The 19477-nt window shown below is 49.9% G+C and overlaps 7 protein-coding genes across 7 annotated transcripts; 2 read left to right on the top strand and 5 right to left on the bottom strand.

Moving 5' to 3' along the window:
* Positions 1-568: 568 nt before the first annotated feature.
* HO173_004333 (uncharacterized protein) lies at positions 569-1281 on the top strand (the record flags this gene model as incomplete). Its single annotated transcript, XM_037306257.1, has 2 exons — positions 569-822; positions 894-1281. The coding sequence occupies 2 exons, from the start codon at positions 569-571 to the stop codon at positions 1279-1281; spliced, it is 642 nt and encodes a 213-aa protein (XP_037166767.1).
* Positions 1282-2385: 1104 nt separating this feature from the next.
* Positions 2386-4087, bottom strand: HO173_004332 (uncharacterized protein; the record flags this gene model as incomplete). Its single annotated transcript, XM_037306256.1, has 2 exons — positions 2386-3809; positions 3868-4087. The coding sequence occupies 2 exons, from the start codon at positions 4085-4087 to the stop codon at positions 2386-2388; spliced, it is 1644 nt and encodes a 547-aa protein (XP_037166766.1).
* A 388-nt stretch (positions 4088-4475) lies between these two features.
* On the bottom strand, positions 4476-6237 carry HO173_004331 (uncharacterized protein; the record flags this gene model as incomplete). Its single annotated transcript, XM_037306255.1, has 5 exons — positions 4476-4883; positions 4931-5512; positions 5589-5795; positions 5845-5958; positions 6019-6237. 5 exons carry the CDS (start codon positions 6235-6237, stop codon positions 4476-4478), a joined length of 1530 nt encoding a protein of 509 aa, XP_037166765.1.
* Positions 6238-6692: 455 nt separating this feature from the next.
* HO173_004330 (uncharacterized protein) lies at positions 6693-11156 on the bottom strand (the record flags this gene model as incomplete). The annotated part of the gene is made up of 3 exons (XM_037306254.1): positions 6693-9887; positions 9986-10832; positions 10897-11156. The coding sequence occupies 3 exons, from the start codon at positions 11154-11156 to the stop codon at positions 6693-6695; spliced, it is 4302 nt and encodes a 1433-aa protein (XP_037166764.1).
* A 254-nt stretch (positions 11157-11410) lies between these two features.
* Positions 11411-12460, bottom strand: HO173_004329 (uncharacterized protein; the record flags this gene model as incomplete). Its single annotated transcript, XM_037306253.1, has 1 exon — positions 11411-12460. One exon carries the CDS (start codon positions 12458-12460, stop codon positions 11411-11413), a length of 1050 nt encoding a protein of 349 aa, XP_037166763.1.
* A 237-nt stretch (positions 12461-12697) lies between these two features.
* HO173_004328 (uncharacterized protein) lies at positions 12698-13859 on the top strand (the record flags this gene model as incomplete). The annotated part of the gene is made up of 2 exons (XM_037306252.1): positions 12698-12748; positions 12843-13859. 2 exons carry the CDS (start codon positions 12698-12700, stop codon positions 13857-13859), a joined length of 1068 nt encoding a protein of 355 aa, XP_037166762.1.
* Positions 13860-17903: 4044 nt separating this feature from the next.
* HO173_004327 (uncharacterized protein) lies at positions 17904-18779 on the bottom strand (the record flags this gene model as incomplete). The annotated part of the gene is made up of 3 exons (XM_037306251.1): positions 17904-18154; positions 18211-18252; positions 18398-18779. 3 exons carry the CDS (start codon positions 18777-18779, stop codon positions 17904-17906), a joined length of 675 nt encoding a protein of 224 aa, XP_037166761.1.
* Positions 18780-19477: the final 698 nt, after the last annotated feature.

The following is a 19477-nucleotide window of genomic DNA, read 5'->3' as shown; positions in this document are numbered from 1 at the left end:
TCGAGCTTATAATCTTTGGATTTTTGGCCAGACTTTCTCTGGAAGGAAGACATCAGAAAGCTGCTTTCCCACTTATTCCATGTCAACACGGCTGTAGAGACCCCCACCGCCATAGTGCAAGCTCGTACGACTCATTCCACGTATTCACGTCGGGACCCACTCCGTTGGTTTAAGACCAAGTATACGCCGTCAATCGCAAAAACCGCCGGGCTTAATATACCATAATGTCTTATGTTGATTGAATCAACCTCGACATGCACGTGGTCCGCGACGCCTCTGAAAATGCAGCAAAAGGTTAATACCCGCGTTAATTGACGGGATTGCCAGAAGCGATTCGAATCGACCATTTGTCTCCGTACCCTCGGCTTTGGACCCACATCAGCTATAGCTCTTTTGCAACTAATCCCGCGGTTTCGAAGTTGTCGGGTTGCTCATCCTATGGACTTGTGATATCCAGGCGCGATGCGCTCGGACCGTACTTTTCGAATCTGTCTCTATTCTATGCAATCACTTGCATATCGCGACTTCGGCTGTATAAGTGGAGCGCACCAGTCAACCCATAGACAGCATGGACTTTGACAAACCCTCTTCTGCAACTCTTAGTCTTGAACTTCAACGAGGATCAATACCAAAAGGAAGCATTCACAGAATGCAGGTGTTGATCATAGTCTCGCTCGCTTTTGTTTTTGAATTAATCAAATTCACTGAGACCGCAACTCCATCTCCTTCCGTCTCTTTAAGCCCCGAAAGCGATTCCCTTGTCAATACGACGTCAGCCTTACAATTTCCAGTTAAAATCAATGTGTCAGGACCGGCAATAAGGTAAGTCCACAGCCACAGAAATAGCCCACACAAGCCAGGTCGTTAAACTCTAGCCTTTCAACTTTACACAGCCCCAATGACTACCCAATTGACCCGTACCAGATGCGAGTCCCTGGCACCACCACGTCCCTAATCTTCAGTAAATACGGACCCCCAATACACTTAGAGACGTTCCTCAATCTCATCGCTAGAGCGCAGTACCAAATATGTCGGGCGGTGGTCGCGGCCCATGGAGATGGGCCTGTGCCGCAGCCCAATTTCGAATGGTCTGAGGCGAAGCTGTATGTCAGAATCAGTCGCCCACTCGCTCAGGAAGACTTGACCTGGTTGATACTGGCGGACACGTTGGAAGGGTCGAGATTGTTTTTCGATGGACTGCGGGGGTGGTTTGAGACCTCTATTACCATTTTGGATGATACTGCGGGACCCGTGGGGAGCGGAAGCGTTACGTTCTGGTGATGGTCGCTGAACGAGACCAATGCGTGTGTGTGACAGACAGACGAGCCTCGTAGTTGTGAGAACGTCTGACAGAGTCGGATCTCTTATCATGAGCATTCCACAGGATAAAAGCTCTCTTACTCCTCATCTGCGCACCGTTTTTGTAGGTATCGATCGGAATAAGCGGACCACGGAAGCTATGACAGGCAGAAAAGTCGGGTCGTCCTCAGCGAGGAACAAGCCCTCGTGCCAACACCGTGACCGAGCCTAAGGTACCTCACGGCCTATCCGATCAACCCTGATCAAATAGCAGGTGCACTTCATCATCGACGGAAAACACTCCAACGAGCGAACGGACTCGTCCTGCAATCAAGCCTCCGCGCCCGCTTCCGCATCATCCGGCCATCACCCACCTTCCATCGCTCCGGAAGTCTGTCGTCCGACGGTCCCCAACAGCGGAGGACTATCCTAGCTGCACGGCATACCGTCTCGATCCTGGCTGCTGGGGCGCAGGAGCCGTAATCGTTGCTCAAGGGTAGCCGTCGTGCTTGGGTCCCTTTTTCCCCCCTCCCTCCCCCCCCCCCTTTTTCTCTCGTCCTTTCACAGTCTCTCCGGGGCTCGGGTCCTCATTCCACGTTTTTTCGCAGTCTCGTCGACGTGGAGATCGAACTCGCGGGTATCCATCTGATTTTGTTCGGGTTGTCGGAGGGGTTGCCGCAGATGGGGCCGTTCGGGCCCGCTCGCTTTGGCGGAGGACGAGGAGTGCGAGTCGGTGCTCTTTTCTATATACTGGGTCCCTCGAGGATGCTCTTCTCCATATACTCGGTCCCTTGCGAATGCGCTTCTGTTGTAGTTTCTTCGCTGGTTTTGGGATCACAGAGAAGGATTGGACTGCTACCTGTCGTACATGAAGAGTCAATGTAGGATTCTTTGATTCGAGCTTGGTTGGTGGAGCATTTGTAGTTTTACACAAGTCTTAACCGGCTTCAAAACTAGTGTATATTTGATGAGCGAGGCTGCTCTTCAAAAGCTCGTATATCTCATATGATCATATTCTCTTCTCTAACTACAATACTCCCTTTTCGTCTCATGCTTTTCATATCCTCTTCGGACGTACATCTCCACTCACATCTTGATCTCTCCGGGCAATTTGATGTCTCTGACATCCACGCCCTTCCGCAACTCCGCTAACCCAGGCATTTTGCCTTGCTTCATCAGTTCCGCACTCTGGCTCATGATTGGATCCATCATCATACTCGCCACGGCCACCACGGTATCACCTTTCCCGTAGAAAGCAGCGAATTTCCCTTCTTTCGGCTCCCCTTGCATGACCAATTCATCCCATCCGTTCGGAGTATTGCCACAGTATCTCAGCTGACTGCCCAGTGCTGACCAGAATACCGGTATGAAGACCTTTGGTTTGGAGGAAGGTGAGACGATAGACTTTGCGGCAGCGCGGCCTGCATTTTGGGCGACATTCCAATGCTCGATGCGGGTCAAGCTGCCGTTGCTCCCGGGGCCATGATAGGGGAATGTTGCTATATCGCCAATCGCATAGACATCTTTTAGACCTTTGACAAGAAATCCTTCATCGACCTGAAGAGAGCCGTCCTTTTCTAATGACACTGCCTTGTTGTCTTGCAGGAAACCAGTAGCTGGACTGACGCCGGTGCCAAGGATGACAAGATCGGCAGGCAGAATTGTACCATCCTTCAAAGTGACCGAGCCGACCTTTTTGGAATCTTCCTTGGAGGGTCCGGCAGCCTCGACACCAGCGTTCATGTGAAATTTGACACCATTCTTCGAGACGAGATTTTGGAAAATCTCGCCGGCCTCGGCGCCCATGATGCGCTCCAAGGGCCGAGATTCCATGCCTACGATTGTGACATCGTTTCCCGAGGCTAGACAGTTTCCGACTTCCATTCCTATGAAGGAAGAGCCTACGATGACAACCTTCTTGCCTTTCTTCTCGCCAACAGCCGAGACGATAGCTTGCGCACTCGGAAGCGAACGGAGGAGGAACACATTGGATAGTTCTTTGAATCCGGGCAGCGGTAGTAATTTGGGTACACCGCCAGTGGCGAGGATGAGCTTGGTATAAGGGTAGGAAGAGCCGGATTTGGTGGAGACTGATTTCTTATCAAAGTCGACGCTGGTAACTTCGTCCGAGACGGTTTCGATGGAAGATTCTTCGAACCATGCCTGAGGACGCAACTCCAGCTTGGATTTGTCTGTCATGAGGGCTTTAGAGAGCTTGGTGCGGTCGATGGGAGGGCTGGGCTCAATTGAGATCATGGTGATGGCGCCTTTGAATTCCTGTTCACGGAGGGCCTGTACGGCGCCCATTGCTCCACTTCCTCCGCCCACAACCACGACCTTCTCTTGACCCTGAGCCTTGCATTTGGTATTGACGGCCCTTCTGTTCGCCTTGATCGTGCTCTCCTCTCCCTTGATGTATACCCCTCCGTCTTTCTCCACAATCTCGAATTTGGCCAAGGGGTCCAGAGCTGGGGCATCCTCAACGTCACCCGAAGAGACATTGAAGCAAGCTAGAATATATGGTTAGTAATCCTTTACTGAGTGGGTACCACAATTGAGGGGACTCACCTCCGTGCCACGCGCAGGTTAGTCTTCCGTCGGGGCTCAGGACTCCCAACTTCAATGGTGCTCCGTAATGGGTGCATTTGGCACTCATAGCATGAGTCTTGCCGTTCAGATTGGCCAGCAAGACCTTGCCATTTTCAATTCCTTCAACCTCCACTTCGCGCTTCTCTCCGCTCTTGAGGTCGAGCTTGGAGAGCCCCTTGATCTGGTATTCTTGTGCCATAGTTCTAGCTGAAGTGGTGATTGTTGATACTAGGAACTTGGTGAGCCGTGGAGGACGACGAAAGACGACTCGAGGTGTGTAACGAAGAAAGGGTGGCATGTAAAGAGTGTGGATTTGTGGATAGTAGTTGCGGAAACATCTCCATGAGGTAAGAAGCTCATGAACGTCATCATCACCGCACCTCCAGCTGCTAGCCCTAATCGATAATGCGGGCGCTAGTATTGCAGCCAATCATAGACGTTGTAATGATAAGACTGCTCGTCTCTGGATTGACTTATAAAGCTTTCATATTTTCATGTCTCACTAAGGTTCATACTGCCATTCTCATCTCTCGACCCTTACAAGACACGCTGAATCGCTAATCAATATTTTCATAACTGTTTGTCCATCATCGCCTGCTCTCAGGAAACAACCTGTCTTCACTCGCAGACCCTTTACCGCTGGTGCCGTTGCTGCCAGTTGGCGTCGAGGTTGTCTGCTGGTGATAGTCTCGCCTTGGTCCATCGATCGGTGCTAGATCATCCGCCATTGCATCCTCATAGCTTGGAGGTGCTTCTTCAGGAATATCTGACGGAGAAGGCTCAATATGATCGCTGTGCGCTTGAGCATGAGGCCGAGAAGGTCCGGGAGAGTGCCCAGTGGAAGGCCCATTGGCAGAACCAGGTGGGCGAAGGTTGTAATTTGAAGTAGGCTGCGCAGTGGGTCGATCCGCCATTTGGTCGAGCAGGGCTTGGGGAGGAGCGATCCCAGAATAGACTTCTACAGGCATTCGAACGGATTGTACTGTAAGTTCAGGCTTCGGGCTATCAGCAGATCCTGCGACGCAAATGGATTCAGACCTACGTTTATGTTCTGAGCAGAGCCCCAGGACAATCCAGCCTTGACTTCCAACTCGTAGCGGCGTGATATGTTACATGTGGCAAATGACGGTGAGACCGTGTTTGGCAAAGGGCGCTGCTTCCACAGGTTTGAGTCGACCTCTAAAATATTGTTGCCATTACCGCCAACGGTGCTGTTTAGAGCCTTGTCTATGTGGGCTTGGCTCATAATCACCCAGCTTTGAGCCTCTTGCCTTCGTAGTTCGTGGGCTCGAATCACAGTGAAGCCTACAAGTATGATACTCAGCGTTCTTAAGTATATAGTTGCTGGAGTCTCATTCTTCTTGGTAATTAGTATCCGTAGGGGTAGCGCTTCGTTGCAGGTGATGATGGCTGGATCAGGCAAGCGACCGTCAATACTGATGCTCGGAGGTGGCACTTCCGGGACTGATGGATCGGTGGTTGCCACAGACGCCTTCCGGAAGAGGCCAGGCTTTTCAGGCACATCAATACTTGGACCGAACTGGTGGGATCTTCTAGCATACGATTCTCGTTTGTTGGGAGAGGGTCGAGGTGGTTCGATAGGAAGAAATATGAATGGGTAGGTCTATCGACGGAGTCAGTAAGAGGTCGTGAAATCCTTCCTGGCTCGTTGGCTTGTTCAAATAAACGGCTCAACATACTGCTCTGAAATTCTCCTTATAGAACGCCGGTCGCTGCACCGTAGCTTTCACGTAGTAATGTATTTCTGCTTCTCCTGGAAGTCCATTGAGAGAAGGTGGAAGGGTTTTCTTCACATGTTTGTTCGTATCTCTTGCCATTTCAAAACGCAAGGCATTGAGGCTTGTAAGCAAGGAGTTGTTGTTGGAGCAGTCATTGTTGAAAGGGACCTGACCCTCGTATTAGAAAGCGGTGAGCGTTTTACAACTTGGAGCATACCTTGAACCGGAAAGGGTAGGCATGAGGACCCGATGGTAGGGTATAGGCTTGATCCGGGCCTGTTGCCCTTAGGAGATCCGGTGTAGGAAAGACAGTAAGGACCTTGTAGAGAAGCTATGAAGCCGATCAGAAAAATGGTCGTTTGTCAGACGCAGTCCAAGAGCACTCACTTACCTTGTGGACCTCTTGTCGTGAACCTTCCTTCTCGAAGCCGTCATAGTTGCGTCGCGGATTGATATTCCCCGCTAGATGAGATCTACTCTCCCCCTCGAGTTTCACGGTTATTGCAGAAACAGTCTCGGGACCAAGTATGCTCAGGATGACCACTCCGCTAATCTGGTCGAGATTTGTAAAGGCGCCCTGAGGCTTGTCGAGCTGTATCCGAACGGACATACTGATCAGCGATTTCGACTAAGGTCTGCCTTTCACTTGATGGATTTAGGGAGTATAATGATACAAGAAGAGACAGCGCATCGTGTGCCTGCGACTTGGCACTTGCAGGAGCGAGCATGATTACTGCCGAAACTGCCTTATAGGAAGAAAGAAGTGCGGACGAGGCGGGCTGTGCTGGAAAGTTTCGACAAAGGAATAACGTACGGTGCAACGACATCCCGATGGTCCGCTCAAACATCTTTTTGGCAACTACGTCTAATTTTACGTTGGCAACATAGGTTGGTCTTGATGCCTTATTACATGGTTTGCCATGAAGCTACCGACTACCTAGCGATACTCTACGTTTGAAAACAAACCTACATGGTGAGCAACAGTACCATGTTATCGATGTAGATAGAATGCCTTCACTTCTTCCGAGCCACAGCATGTTGTCCTTCTCACCCATGCACACATCATCACCTACGACTCATCGAACTTCTTGTGGTGGTTTTCTTCGTGGGGCTATCACGAGGTTCGCTTATCCTAGATTTTTGCACCCATCCTGGCCCCGTTGGTAAAATAAAGTCATCGTCATCATTGTATGAGTCGTCTGGAGGATCCACGGTATCGCTCGAGATGGTCAAGTCGACAATTTGAGAAGAAAAATCCGGTTGCGATAGGCGCGGCGTGCTCACACCATCATCCTCATGCTCACCCTCGGAGTGATCAGGCTCCCAATCACGATTAGATTCTCTCTGGGATAGATTGATCCTGCTATTGCGCTTGAATTTGCGACGACTCGGGGGTGAAATAGGATCTTCCTTTGGGAGCTGTGGTTTCATTTCCCTTCCCTGTGACAGTCGTTTCTCGAAAGCTTGCGAAAACAACTCTGGTAATGATTCGTCAGAGTCAGCCCCGTCAAATACATTGACCAGTTTCGGAGAGCTTCTTTCGAGCGACATTAGAGTAGGAGATGCGATGCTTTGAGATGGGGTTCCACGGATGCTACTCGGCGCGGTGAGATCTTGAGACGCGATCTGGTGGTCTGCTTCTAGAAGGCCCGAGCGATCCTGGGCTTCTTGCTGGAACACTTCGGTGTCGTCATTCATCTTTGGTAAATTGGGGTAGTCAATCGCGGATCTAGGGTTTGAGATGATTGAGCGAGCGGGTGACTCGTCGGGACCTTGAAGAGGGACGCTTTCAGCTATTTCAATATCTAAAGCATGTACATGCCTTGACGTCTGAAGCGCTGCTGGCGGTGGCGATGATGCCACCTGGAATCCATTGGTAAGTGGGCTGGAGCTGAAACCGTGAAATTTCGGCGATGGTGGGCCCACAACAGCATCCTCATTGGGGTCGTTTCTTTGGCTAAGAGGGTTCTCATCTTGCCCGTCAATCAATTCATGACTTGCTACGCTCGACCGCCATCCAGCATCCTTGATCAGCTCGGAGATTTCATGTCGAGTTTCTTCGCTCGGCTCAGCAGCTTCCTTGTGGGAGGTTTCTTGAATTGGGCCATCTAGACCAACGCCTTGCGGACCCCCGTCTGTATCGAGAGCTTCTCCAGTAACGGCCCTATCATTTGAGTCGGAATGGGCTACGATAAGGTCTTGAGCCTGCCGCACATTATCCTGGTTGCCATTTTCGCCTGCAGCCTCAACCAGAATTGGGCTAATCAACTCGTCGAACGAAATCTCAATCTTTCCATTATCGTCTCCGCCATGTTCGTCATGATAGCCCGGCATCTCGAACTTGGTGTAGAGGCGTTCGCCAGTTTGTTCGTCGTACTGTATATCCTTCGAAGGTTGATCACGCTTTGCAAGCGTCATTAATAGCGTACCGTCGTCCAAGATTTCGTCGACAATGGCCGTTCGGTATTCCGATATTTTGGGCTGCCAGTTGGTCTCTGCCGACATTTCAAGCTGTTTGAAGGCAACAATGTTTCCTTTCGCGGCTGTGTCTGGAGTCAAGGATGAACATGTAGAGAGGTCTTCGGGCAGAGCGGGAAAGTCATGTGTCAGGTCGTATAGCCTTTCCATTTCGACAAGCATATCTGCAGAGGCGTCTTCGGTCTCGTGGCGTAACTGTTCATTAGCTCTGATGGAATCTTCAAGACTCTCATCATGCGAGCGCTCCTGGCTTTTGCTCTCCGCCTGGGCTTTCTCTGTCGATGGTTCTCGTTCTGCCTCCTGTCTAGGCCAGTCGTCCTTGTTGAGACGCACGGATGCGTTTTGTAGATTATAGGAAATGTCTTCGTAACTGTTTTGGTTGTTGCGATGTGCAACCTTGTCTTGTGGATGGAAAGAGCTGTTTTCGTAGTAGTCATCGTTGTTACGCTTTCGTTTCTTTCCCTTCCGCTTTTTCGCATTGCCCGTGTTATATCCTCTCTGCTGTTGAGGGTCCCATCTCTGAACGAAAGGAAATGGCGGCGTGCTCAGCTCAATCCCCTCATAACAGCATTCTACGGCTCGCAAATCGATCTTGTCTTTCCAGCTCTCATCCTCTGCTGCAGCCGCAATGTCTTCGACTGTCTCGAAATTTTCGTCGACCTGAGAATCTTTGATAGGCCTCACATCTTTCATCAGCTTCTCCCGCGTCTTCAATTCATCGTCCTTGGTCTTTGGTGTTTTAAGACCCAAAGAGCCAAAGAGCATACGCTTTGCGCCAGACATGTCAAGCTTGGATCGACGATGTTGTGATTCAGGCGCTGGTGTCGTTTGTGATTTTGAGCCTTCCATAGCAGGTGGAGTGCTTTGGGAGTCATTCGCTAGAACCTGTATAGCCTTTACGGGAGGCGCAGTGATCGAGTCTGGCACTATCGCAGTTACGCTAGTACTTATAGGTTCGGTCAGCCGACTTTCTTTGGCCTTCATTGGCGAACAATTCGCTGAGTCTTGGACTTCTGCAATTGTTGAAGTGCTGGTAGGGTCATTCGCTGAAGGGTTTTCAAGCTCAACTTTCTCTGAACCCTCCTCACTTGCTGGCTGATCAGTCATGATGGTGTCCTGAATGGCTGCAGTCTTCGAGAGTGGGTCATCTACAGGCAGTTGATCCTCAACCATACCAACATCCTTTTCCTGCAAGCTCGGATCAAGACTGACATCGATGCCACCAGCAGCGATCGAAGTCATTAAGTCCTGTCTTTTAGCCTCAAGAGCAGCGCGAACTCCTCCAACAGCTATCATTTCCTGCATTTCTGGATGGGTAGTCTCCTCCTCGAATTTGTATAGATCAGCTTTAGTGGCGGTAGCTGGGAGCATGCCCTTGCTCTTGATGAAAGTCAGCCTCTTACTCTCCTTTCTCCGCTTATTACGGCTTCGAGTCAAACTACTCCCATTGCCAGGTGGTATCGTGGATGGAGCCGAGTTTGTGAGCACAGGCGGCGCCTCACCTGCAGGCGTTTTCAATTGGACATTGCGGACTGCCCACTTCCGCTTCTGGCCAGCCTTTGGCGGTTCAGGCTCGGAGTCGCTGCTGCTGGAGGATGATGATCCTGAAGACGATGTTTCAGAAGTTTCGGACTTGTGAGATATATCTTTGCTTGGCTGCTGCTCTGGTTCTGAATCCGAGCTCGAGCCACTAGAGGATGATCCAGACGAGGAAGTATCGTCGTCAGATATTTGATCATCCGAAGACGTCGAGGAGCTCGATTGTGATCCTTCAAAGAAACTCTAGCGACTAGTTAGCGAAAATTCCTTCAGCGCAAACAGTAAACCGTGAAATGAACATGTCTTGCAAGTATTACAGCTTTTACAAGGACGCCACATACATCGCTGGATTCAGTCTCTTCAACCTGTGGCTCAGCATTCTCTTTATCAGATTCGTCCACCTCGCCAAGCTCAAAATCGCCATCGTCCGGGTCCTCTGAATCTTGCGATTCTTGAATGGTTGCGGGCGTTGCAGACTCGGCGTTTTCGAAACGCACACTTCTATTACTGCCGGCCGAGTCCCGCCTGCTCACACGTTGGGGGCTTGCTGATGAATCCCGAAGGATGCTTTTAATGTTCTCGGAAGAGCTCTGAGTCGAGTCTGCGGTACCGCGCTTCCTGACTCTGATTTCAGATTGGCTGCTTGGAGCCCCATACTGTCCGTAAAAATCCAGTAGAGGATTACTGTATTGTCCAGCATACGGTCGTCCGTTGTCATCCAACAACTGTAGCATGCCTAAACCTTTGGGCGATCTTCGAGACCTAGTAGTCCGTTCTGGCTGAACATTGTCCACACTTAGTCCCTGTTCTGCATCCGTACCAGCACTAAGGTCCTTTTGTAAATCTTCTAGCTCGGCACCCAGATCCTCCTCTTCCTCATCGTCGGGCGCAAAGTCCTTTTCATCGTCACTCTCGTCTCCCCCCGTAGCTTCCTCGGCATCGTCAAAGCCAGCCCTGACGATGACTCGCCGATCGTTATTCGGCTCATCCGTGTCGAAACCTTCTTCCTCATCATATGTAATCCGTCTTCTCTTCCTCGGAGGTATTTTTATGCCCGGTCTGTCTGCTCGTCGTAGAAAAGGGCGACCAAATGCCACACCGTCGACCAAGTGCTTGCCATCTGCGGCGATCTGGTGTCGTCCAGATATTTTCCGAAAGCGTAGATCTTGAGTCTGTAGAGGCCGTATGCTGTGAAGAAGTCAGCATCACCTGAACGAATTCATGAAAAAGAAGCCTAAGCTGAGTTACCCACCAGACCTCATCGTCCTCCTTCAGAACTTGGTTGATTTCGGAAAAGTGCAGACATTCGAAGCCGCGCACTTCTACCGAGTAATCCTCAAGGCCCCAATCCTCGGACTCAAGAGGTATGACTTCGTTGACCTGTTCCAGAAACTGCGAGATCGTGATACTGTTACCCGCTGCAAGAAGGGGAGGTCGGACTGCTGATGCCAAGGTCCACAACACTTGTACTGGTGGCAAGCCGTGCCTTTGAACCGTTAGCTGAAGTCTCATGGCTACAGGTCCCAGGATTCAATGTTTTAGATGTGGGGTGTGGGTGGAAGTGAGGGGGAAAGCGCGTTGACTTGAGACGCGGGGGCCGCAATTTATATCATACTCTCGCTTAGCGAGCCATTGACCAGAGCAGTGAGCAAATCATTCCCTGCGCGGTATGATTGACCAAGGGAAGGCATGAAACCTTGGATTTATGTTATAGAGACTATGGCGAATCTTAATTTATAGATAGCTCTAGAAGCAAAAAAGCATTCTTAATATCTGGCTCTATGTTTCGCATTCGGCGAATCATCTACATCCATTGCACCATCAGAGCCATTCACAATTGCACCTGTCATAGCGTTCGACGGCTCATTTTGCCAGCCCAATTGTTTCCTTTTCACATTTGGTATCCTCATTCTCTCCTGTTCCTGCAACTGCCTTTCCTCGTCCTTACTCAGCATGGTGCCCTCAATGCTCACGAAACCAGTCTCGCGATCCATGCTCTTCGACGTGTCCAAGTCCTTGACCCGGAATTGTAGCAGTCCCTCAATCTTTTTACCTGCCTGATCTTGAAAATAGCCTTCCGCGTCTTCCAAAGTCTGCCCAGCCGCATCGTCCTCGTCCGCCTCTGATCCGTCCGAGTCCGACATGGTGTCCTTCGTAGCTTGCTTCAACTTTCTCTTTCTTGGGGCCTTCATCCCACCGGGTATCCATTTCCACTCTCTTGGCAATCTCCTTCTCTCAATGCTTGCATTGAAGAAGTTTAAACAAAGAAGCCCAATAGTGCTCTCACTCTGGAGGTTGACATAGCCCTCTATCACGCTACTCTTCCGAGGCTTGAAAATGAGGAAGTCCGCAGTAAGCCATACGAAGCTGGACGCGTACTCGTCGATCGCTCGTGCATAAGCTGGATTGGACGCTTCGCTCTGAGGATCGGTGGAGAGTCGCGCATTCGAATAAGATACGATGACCCCATGCAAAGGCGGGTAGTATGTGAGGATGAGTGGAGAGATATGCTCGGCACAAATGCCTTGTAAAGCATGCTTTTGAGAGATTGGTGGTAGTGGTAGGTACAGAGAGGATACTTGCTGGTAGAACGGAGATATTGGCTCTGTCTGAGAGGAAATGTCGGGTTTGGACTGCGCTATATGTGATTTGGGCTGTTGATTTGACCTGTGCTTCTTTGTGGGCGAGGCCATCCCAAAATCGACCTCGTCTACAGCATCCCGCTTGCGCTTTTTCTCTGTCTTCTCGACATCCTTATCCTTCGACTTTCCCTGCTTCTTGCGCTCAAGCCGCGAGCTGTCGATCTCCAATGACATACTTCCTCGATTGTCAATTGGCGTGGATGATATCGTCAAGTCCCCACGTACTTTTTCCCGGAAAAGCTCGAAATTTAGACTTTCGGCTAGCTCCATCGGCTAAAAGTCCACGCGACATCCCGGGCGATCTGCCGAGCCGCATAAATAGGCGCAAGTGTTTCAACACCTGTCTTCACCAACATTTTCCTTACCTTGTGGTCTTTCGAACATGTTCTGTACAGAAAGAATTCGTTTAGCATGTCGTCAACAGCAGTTCTCTCCTACGCTGGATGGGCATTTTTGCCCAATGTATGTACCTTTCACCTTAGCAAGCTGGTTTCAAGCGTGCCTGCATATATATGCATGTCTCAAGGTTGTGCTCTACTAACACGGAAATCTACAGCTCGTGACAGGGTGGCTCCAATCGATTTACTATGGCATCACAATCCGCGCCGGTGATCCTAAGCCGCAACCAGGGAGTCCTAGATACGTGAAACACAGACGGCGCATACACATGACAGTCATTATCGTTTACCTGCTATACACCCTTTATGAAGCGGACTATATAATACAACAGAGTGGGGATTTCTACCAGGATCTTGGGCTTGCTCCAGGAGTCGAAGAAAAACAGATAAAGTCGAGATTTAGGAGACTAGCTGCTCTCCAGCATCCGGACAAAGTCCCCACGGACGACCTAATCCGACATGCAGCTGCCGAATCCAATTTCGTCAATCTCAAAACCGCTCAAGACACCCTATCTGACCCCATCAAACGCTTTGCCTATGAGCGCTTCGGTCCCGATATGCTGAAATGGCAGCATTGCAAAACAATACGCGATTACTTGGCCACCGGCATACAGACATCCTCCCTACCCCTCTACGCCGGCTCAACCCTCATGATGGCCCTCTTGAGCCTCACAAACTATCTCCAATGGGGACGCTTCTGGCGATACTTGACCTTCGCAGGTCTTTTTCTACTCGAGTATCACACCATCACACGCCCCTACCCCTCGCCGTTACTCACCAAAGTTTTCAACCCTATACTCAGCAAACTGAAACTTCACCCACCACTGCTACCCTTTCAGCTCCTCGCGCTAGCCCGCAAGACAACATTCACCCTCTTCATCGCCTTCTCGCAGCTGGGAAACCTCTTTCCACAGGGAAAACCCACCCCTGCGGCGACTACCTCTCAACTCGACCTGCAGCAATTAGTGAGACTCGAGGGAACCGCTAAGGCCAGTGAGATCGAATCCAGTAGATTGCTGGCGATGGATATGGCGCCTTTTGCGGGCGACGAGCAGGGCACAAAGGAGTTGAGGGGAAGAGTGAAGGAGTGGCTAGTGAACAACACCATCAGGGCGGATCCCGAGGTCAGAGATGCGATGGGAAGGGTAAGTAAAAGACTCAAGCGAAGCTGGTAGCCAGATCTACGCAGCATTCAGTGTGCGAATCGTATGGTGCGGCTGAATATGATGTCTATCGCAAGGCAACGGCAGCGCGTGTATGCATGCAGAACATCTCAGGTGGGGTTGATGGTCTCTGAGCGGATCTGGCCCATCAGACTAAGTAGTGATGACAAGAAGCACTTGGCACAGGCAGACAAACACAGCTTGTCCCATAGTACAGAGTATCGTAGGGTCTCCAAACTTCAGAACACACATGTTATAGATCTTGCCTCGCAACATCTGTATCTCGACGGAGGGGGAAGAGTATCTGTATCTGTCCAAGAGCCAATTGGATCTACGCTTAAATCGGGGGTTGCCGATAGTCATAGAGCATCAGGCCATTGAGCAAGCAAAAGTAGGCGTGGAGGCTCTGACGGAGAAGGCGCCTAAGGTATGTATGTTTGGATTAGACCCAGGGTTAGGGCTATAGGTGACCCACGTATCGCCATATCCTCGTTATTTCTAGTATTCTACTCATTATCATCTCCTTCCACTCCCTGACTCCTGAATATTGTATGTGGAAACCACCAAGGCATGCTTCCCTTCACTTGAAAGCATAAATGGATTGGCTTAAGATCCAGTTGCAGCTTCAATCCAACTATAAGCCTATGCGGTACTACTGTTCTTCTTTGTAAATCCAACGAAGCCAAACGGGCAAGTTTGTGATAACGATGAGTTAGACCTCTTTCACGCAGTCATCAGACGACAAATCAACAATGGGATTTAGGAAATTAATTCCTTCGAGCCGGGACCGAACCGGCGACCCAAGGATAACACAATACCTCACAGACCTTCTTCAGTGCGAATTAGCATTGGAGTCGACCTCGTGGATTTTGTGATTCAGATATACCGCTCCGAAAAAAGCCCGACGGCTGGGAAATGGGGGTTGCAAATCCTTGGTGCTCGAGGGTTTCAGAGCATGGCCTTCCAAATCTGAGCGAATCCGAGGCTGCTAGACATCAATTTGAGGTGCGAGACAGATGCAAATTCGTAGATGCATGTGAATGGAGCAAGCTGAAACCAGACCGATTTTAATTGGGAGAAGGGCGTCCATGCGTTTTCATAGACTAGGGCTCGAGTTGGAAATTGACCCGCAACATGCATGTTGAAACCTCCTGTATTTGGTCTATTTGTAAATTCGATTTCTCTGGTGATACAAGGTTCAGACGACGTAAGTTCCGTAGTCTTCTGTAGTGGAGTCAGAGCCGTGGAGACGCCCTTCAATGCCTGTCCTTGATGAGGACCTGAGGGGAGAAGTATGGACTTTGTGAATGCCTTAAGCTGCTAATGTCAAGACCTGAAACGGGCAAGGCACACTTTTATACAAAAACCAAATGCTGCAGTTCCGCATTTGTTCATTCCGGGGAGTCATATGAGCACACTTATCTCTACCGACGATTTTGATGGTTCTAAGAACCCGAAATTAGCATCTTCGAGGCCAATGAGTCAATAAGAATTCTCATTGATTTCGAGTCCAACCACGTAGCCACACAGCTACTCGACCCAAAGCTGGTCTATATCTCGCACCTTGAAAGAGGTGAATAGAGGCGATGGCTGGAGGCACTTTCTAGGAGCTTCAAGTCTGCCTTAAACTTGCAGGCGGATGTTCTAGGTTCTGCATCAGATATGATATGCTTTTCGCCAAGTAGTGGCCGGGAAAAGGGGTAAGAGCTCCTGCTTCCTCGTAGAGAGTGTTCCCTTTTATCTTCAAAAGTTTCCTCGTTCCAAATTGGCAGGTGACAGTAGTACAGTTCGTAGCGATCATTCTACAAAGTAGCATTTCATGTAGACAAAAGGCATCAGCATAGAAATCCACATACCAGGATCAGGTCGCGACTGCCGTCTTAGGTCTGGCTCTCAACAATGCCAAGGGGAATGGAAAATTAGCATAGAACGTAGCTCGTGCCTCCCATAACAGCTTGCTTACCTTTGATCCCTTTTCAAATTCCTTCACACACAACAAACAGCAGCCCTCTGACCCTCTACACCTCCACGCGTCTAGTGACCAAGTCCGTTGTCTTCTCCTTTCTCGACTGCAGCAGCTCTTGTGTCTTCCTCTCTTCTCCTTAGCAAGTCTGCTGCCTCCTTCAAGAGCCCTCTGCGAGCACCAGCCAATGCTCGAAAAATGCCTCGCGTCCAGGACTCAGCATACACCAGACAGGCATTCCTCAATGCCCTCGCAGCAATTGCGAGGAGGTATCAGGAGACCACAACATGAATGACTGGCGGAAGCGTTTAGTATACCAAAGCTTGCGCAGGAATCAGGCACGTCGGCCTCCCTTGCCCTCTGTCCTTGTTTGTCATCACAGTCCTCTCTTTCGCGACTCTGTCTTCCTCCCGATGCTTCACACAGAGAAGTATTGCAGGCACGGCTTCTGCTCCTCAACGTCTCACGACAACAGCCATCTTCCTCATATATTCATTCGTGCCCACCGGGCCCAATATCAAGCAAGCCCTGATGCCCACCAGTCGCAGCATCCCTACCGCTTTGGTAACTTGCAAAATTAGGGACCTGCAAGGTGTCGGGCTTGACATTCACCTTCCCTCTTTGCTCTCGGCCATTGGCCATTCGGCTGTGTATCTGACGATCATGCCGCCCTCTATCTCCTCAGCTATCAGATACACCATTGTGTATTGCACTGGCTGACAACCCTCTGTGACCTTCCCAGAAACCCTCGACAGCCACCCGCTTCGAATACTGAATACTAGCATGAAGAATTGAACAACTTATTCCGCTAGACTGCCGCAATGTCCTCTGAGAGTGGTTGGATCACACGGTGCCCTGTCATGCAAGGTCAGCCATCGTTGATGGGGGGCTTGGGACACACACTCTGGTAGGCTTTGCACCTTCGAACGTTCTGTTTGTTGCGCGATCCTGATGACATTTCTGTGCTCTATCAAGCAGCACATAGGTTGGTGTTTCTCTGAATCCCCTTATAGAGACCTTGGATGATTCAGAATTGATGGCTGGTTCCGCATATTTCTTTGCCTTGTTCTGGTTAATATCAACTCAGCTAACTGCCGAACAGAAAGTCTGGTTGGGATGGGGTTATACCGGTTGCCTCGTGTCATCGGAACGCTGCCCTCTAGATCCCCATCTTTATGAATGCTTACTACCAGCCTGCCCTCGGATATGACGACTTGGCCGGTTTTGTCACATAAAATCTAGGTACGTCCGTCCCGATCTCCAGCCCAAATGGTTTGCGCGGTACTTGATCAGCGCAATCGTGCTATTTTTAGTCGGCTGCATTCTTATTTGATAGGAAGAACCCCCAGCTGTCTCGAGTTCCCGACAGCTGGCCATCTTTGCCAGCCAAGATCAAGGTGCCATTACTGATGTTTCCAAGCTTGCTTCCTCCATGAGAGCTTGGAATCAGACGGTGGCCACATCTGCTTTTTCCATCTTCTCATTTGTGCTTCGAGACTCGAGACACCGTATTCGGATGACAGCTAATCTTCTGAACCTCCATCCCTAGAATCTTCGTCACGATAACAAGTAACTATCATACCCTTTCACTTCACTGTAGCCGGCTTCAAATCAGATAGCTAGAGCCCTTACCTTTATACTTCCTGAAGCGACAGACAGAAAGGGAGAAGTCCAAGAATCAAATATGTTGGGGAACAAATGAAACAGGCGGGAACAGAGAAAGCCGCAATACCTGTTTGTTAATCGGAAGCCTTGGCTTCTACCTTGCGTGCTCGGACGAAGTACTCAAAATTGCTCAAAAAAGTTTTTCATAAAATCGGGGATGTACGACGATCCCATGTCCCATGTGATCGCGCGCCAGGAGACCGATTGGCAAGGCTTACTCAAGCCATTTGCTCGCCTGAATTGAGCCATGATTTCACCCAATAAAATGACTCTTGACTCTCATAACGGTCACGGCTGCACACCGATCTATCTGAACTGTGAAAGCTCAAAGCTTGAATCTCAGCCTTTCTCATGGATTGACAGAGCTTGCGCTGTACAACAAGACGAAAATAAGAACGTGAGAAGAATCATTTCGTGGCTTTGACCCACTACATTTGCGCTTTCCTGTTCATGACCGTGGTTCTTTGCACCCATTCACCACAGCCATATTTCTCGAGATCAAAAATGATCTCATCGACAACTTTCCAGCCAAATTTTGCGTACAAGGATTGCCCTTGTGGGGTTGCCTCAAGCCAAGTCTTGGCGCCTTCGGCGTCGATCTTCTTTAGCCCGGATTGAAGCAATTTTGATGCGCAGCCTTTGCCTTGGTATTCTGGGAGAGTAGCAATAGCTCTCAAGACTTGAGCATATACAGTCATCTTGTCTGATTCCAGAGACTTAGAAAATGCCACTCACTGTAGTCTTTCTCCCTGTCGACATATTTCGCCCTCATCCTCTCTTGGAGATTTTGGAGTCAGCATTACTTTCAGGAGCAAGTTTGGCTCGCAAGACATGTCTTAGGAGCAGAGAACCCTTGAGACATGTCCGACGACTCATAGAACAGCATGAATGGGGAAAAATTGCCTTGGAAAGTAAAACGTACGGGTCTCGGCATCGAAGTCGTGCAAAAGTTGAGCTTTGGTACCTTTCGGCAGCTTGTCATCTTTGTCACCGTTCTCTTTCTTCTCTTGCTCTTTCTTGGCTTTCTCCTCCTCCGTCTCGGGTGGGTGAGGCGCCTCCCACAGCGCGAATGCTACGATTTTGCCCACCTTAGTATCGACGAGTTTGGTGTAGATACAGTATGAAATATTGTTGAACGTATTTGTTATACCGTTTAGCCGCCATTCGTAGATCGCGTTCTCGTTGTCCGGCGGAAACATCCAGTAGGACATTGTGTGCCGGCTTTCGATCATGGCGGCTGTGGAGACCTTGGCGATGCCAGGTAGATCAGGAAGGGTAGCAGGAGAGAGGGCGAAGTCAGACATGGCTGCAATTTGCGGAGTCTATTATTGAATATTCTGAGAGGAAGGCGACTCTTATAGGACCAATACTACTGACATGCCACTTGACGTCCAAGCTCTCGGCCGAGCGGCCGTGGGGTTGTACTGTTGACAGCTAGTTCTTATGGCGATCTCGTACATCGCAATATACGGCCTCGAATGTAGCGACAAGTGAAATTGCATGGGCGGCTAAGCGAGTTTAGCTGCGTTCGCCGTTCAGGTCACTGGTCAGGACCCAATAGAATAAGCGCGCTGATCTGCAGTGCTGCATCATCCGAGCATCCAACCTGCATCGTTGCCCTTAGTGTTTCACTTGACGCCAACCCGAATCAAAAGACCACCAGTATGACTGCCTCGCCTCTCAAGTCTTCCTTTTAAGACATGCCAACCCCTTGTCCCGAATATATTCAATGGATGTCATCCAATAGACACCTATAAACAGAGAGACTCCAGATACGGTGATGCTATACTGGGGAACAACGACGGGTATCGTTCGTCAATTGGAAAGCTATTGGTCATATCTTTCGCTATTCGTCTGCGATGCGCCCACTACAAAGACGGGTGGCGCACGTGTTATTGTTGCGATGTAAAGCTTGTGGTAAGAGACAATCTCTCTCTTTATATTTGCGTTCTGTTCAGAAAACCCCCATCATTTTCCATTCTCCCTTCTCTTCTTCTTCAAA

This window comes from Letharia columbiana (genome assembly GCF_014066305.1).
Source record: "Letharia columbiana isolate WasteWater2 chromosome Unknown Sc0000011_s2, whole genome shotgun sequence".
Classification (NCBI taxonomy): domain Eukaryota; kingdom Fungi; phylum Ascomycota; class Lecanoromycetes; order Lecanorales; family Parmeliaceae; genus Letharia; species Letharia columbiana.
Note: the sequence above shows the minus strand (reverse complement) of the source record. Positions and strands in the feature narration are given on the sequence as shown.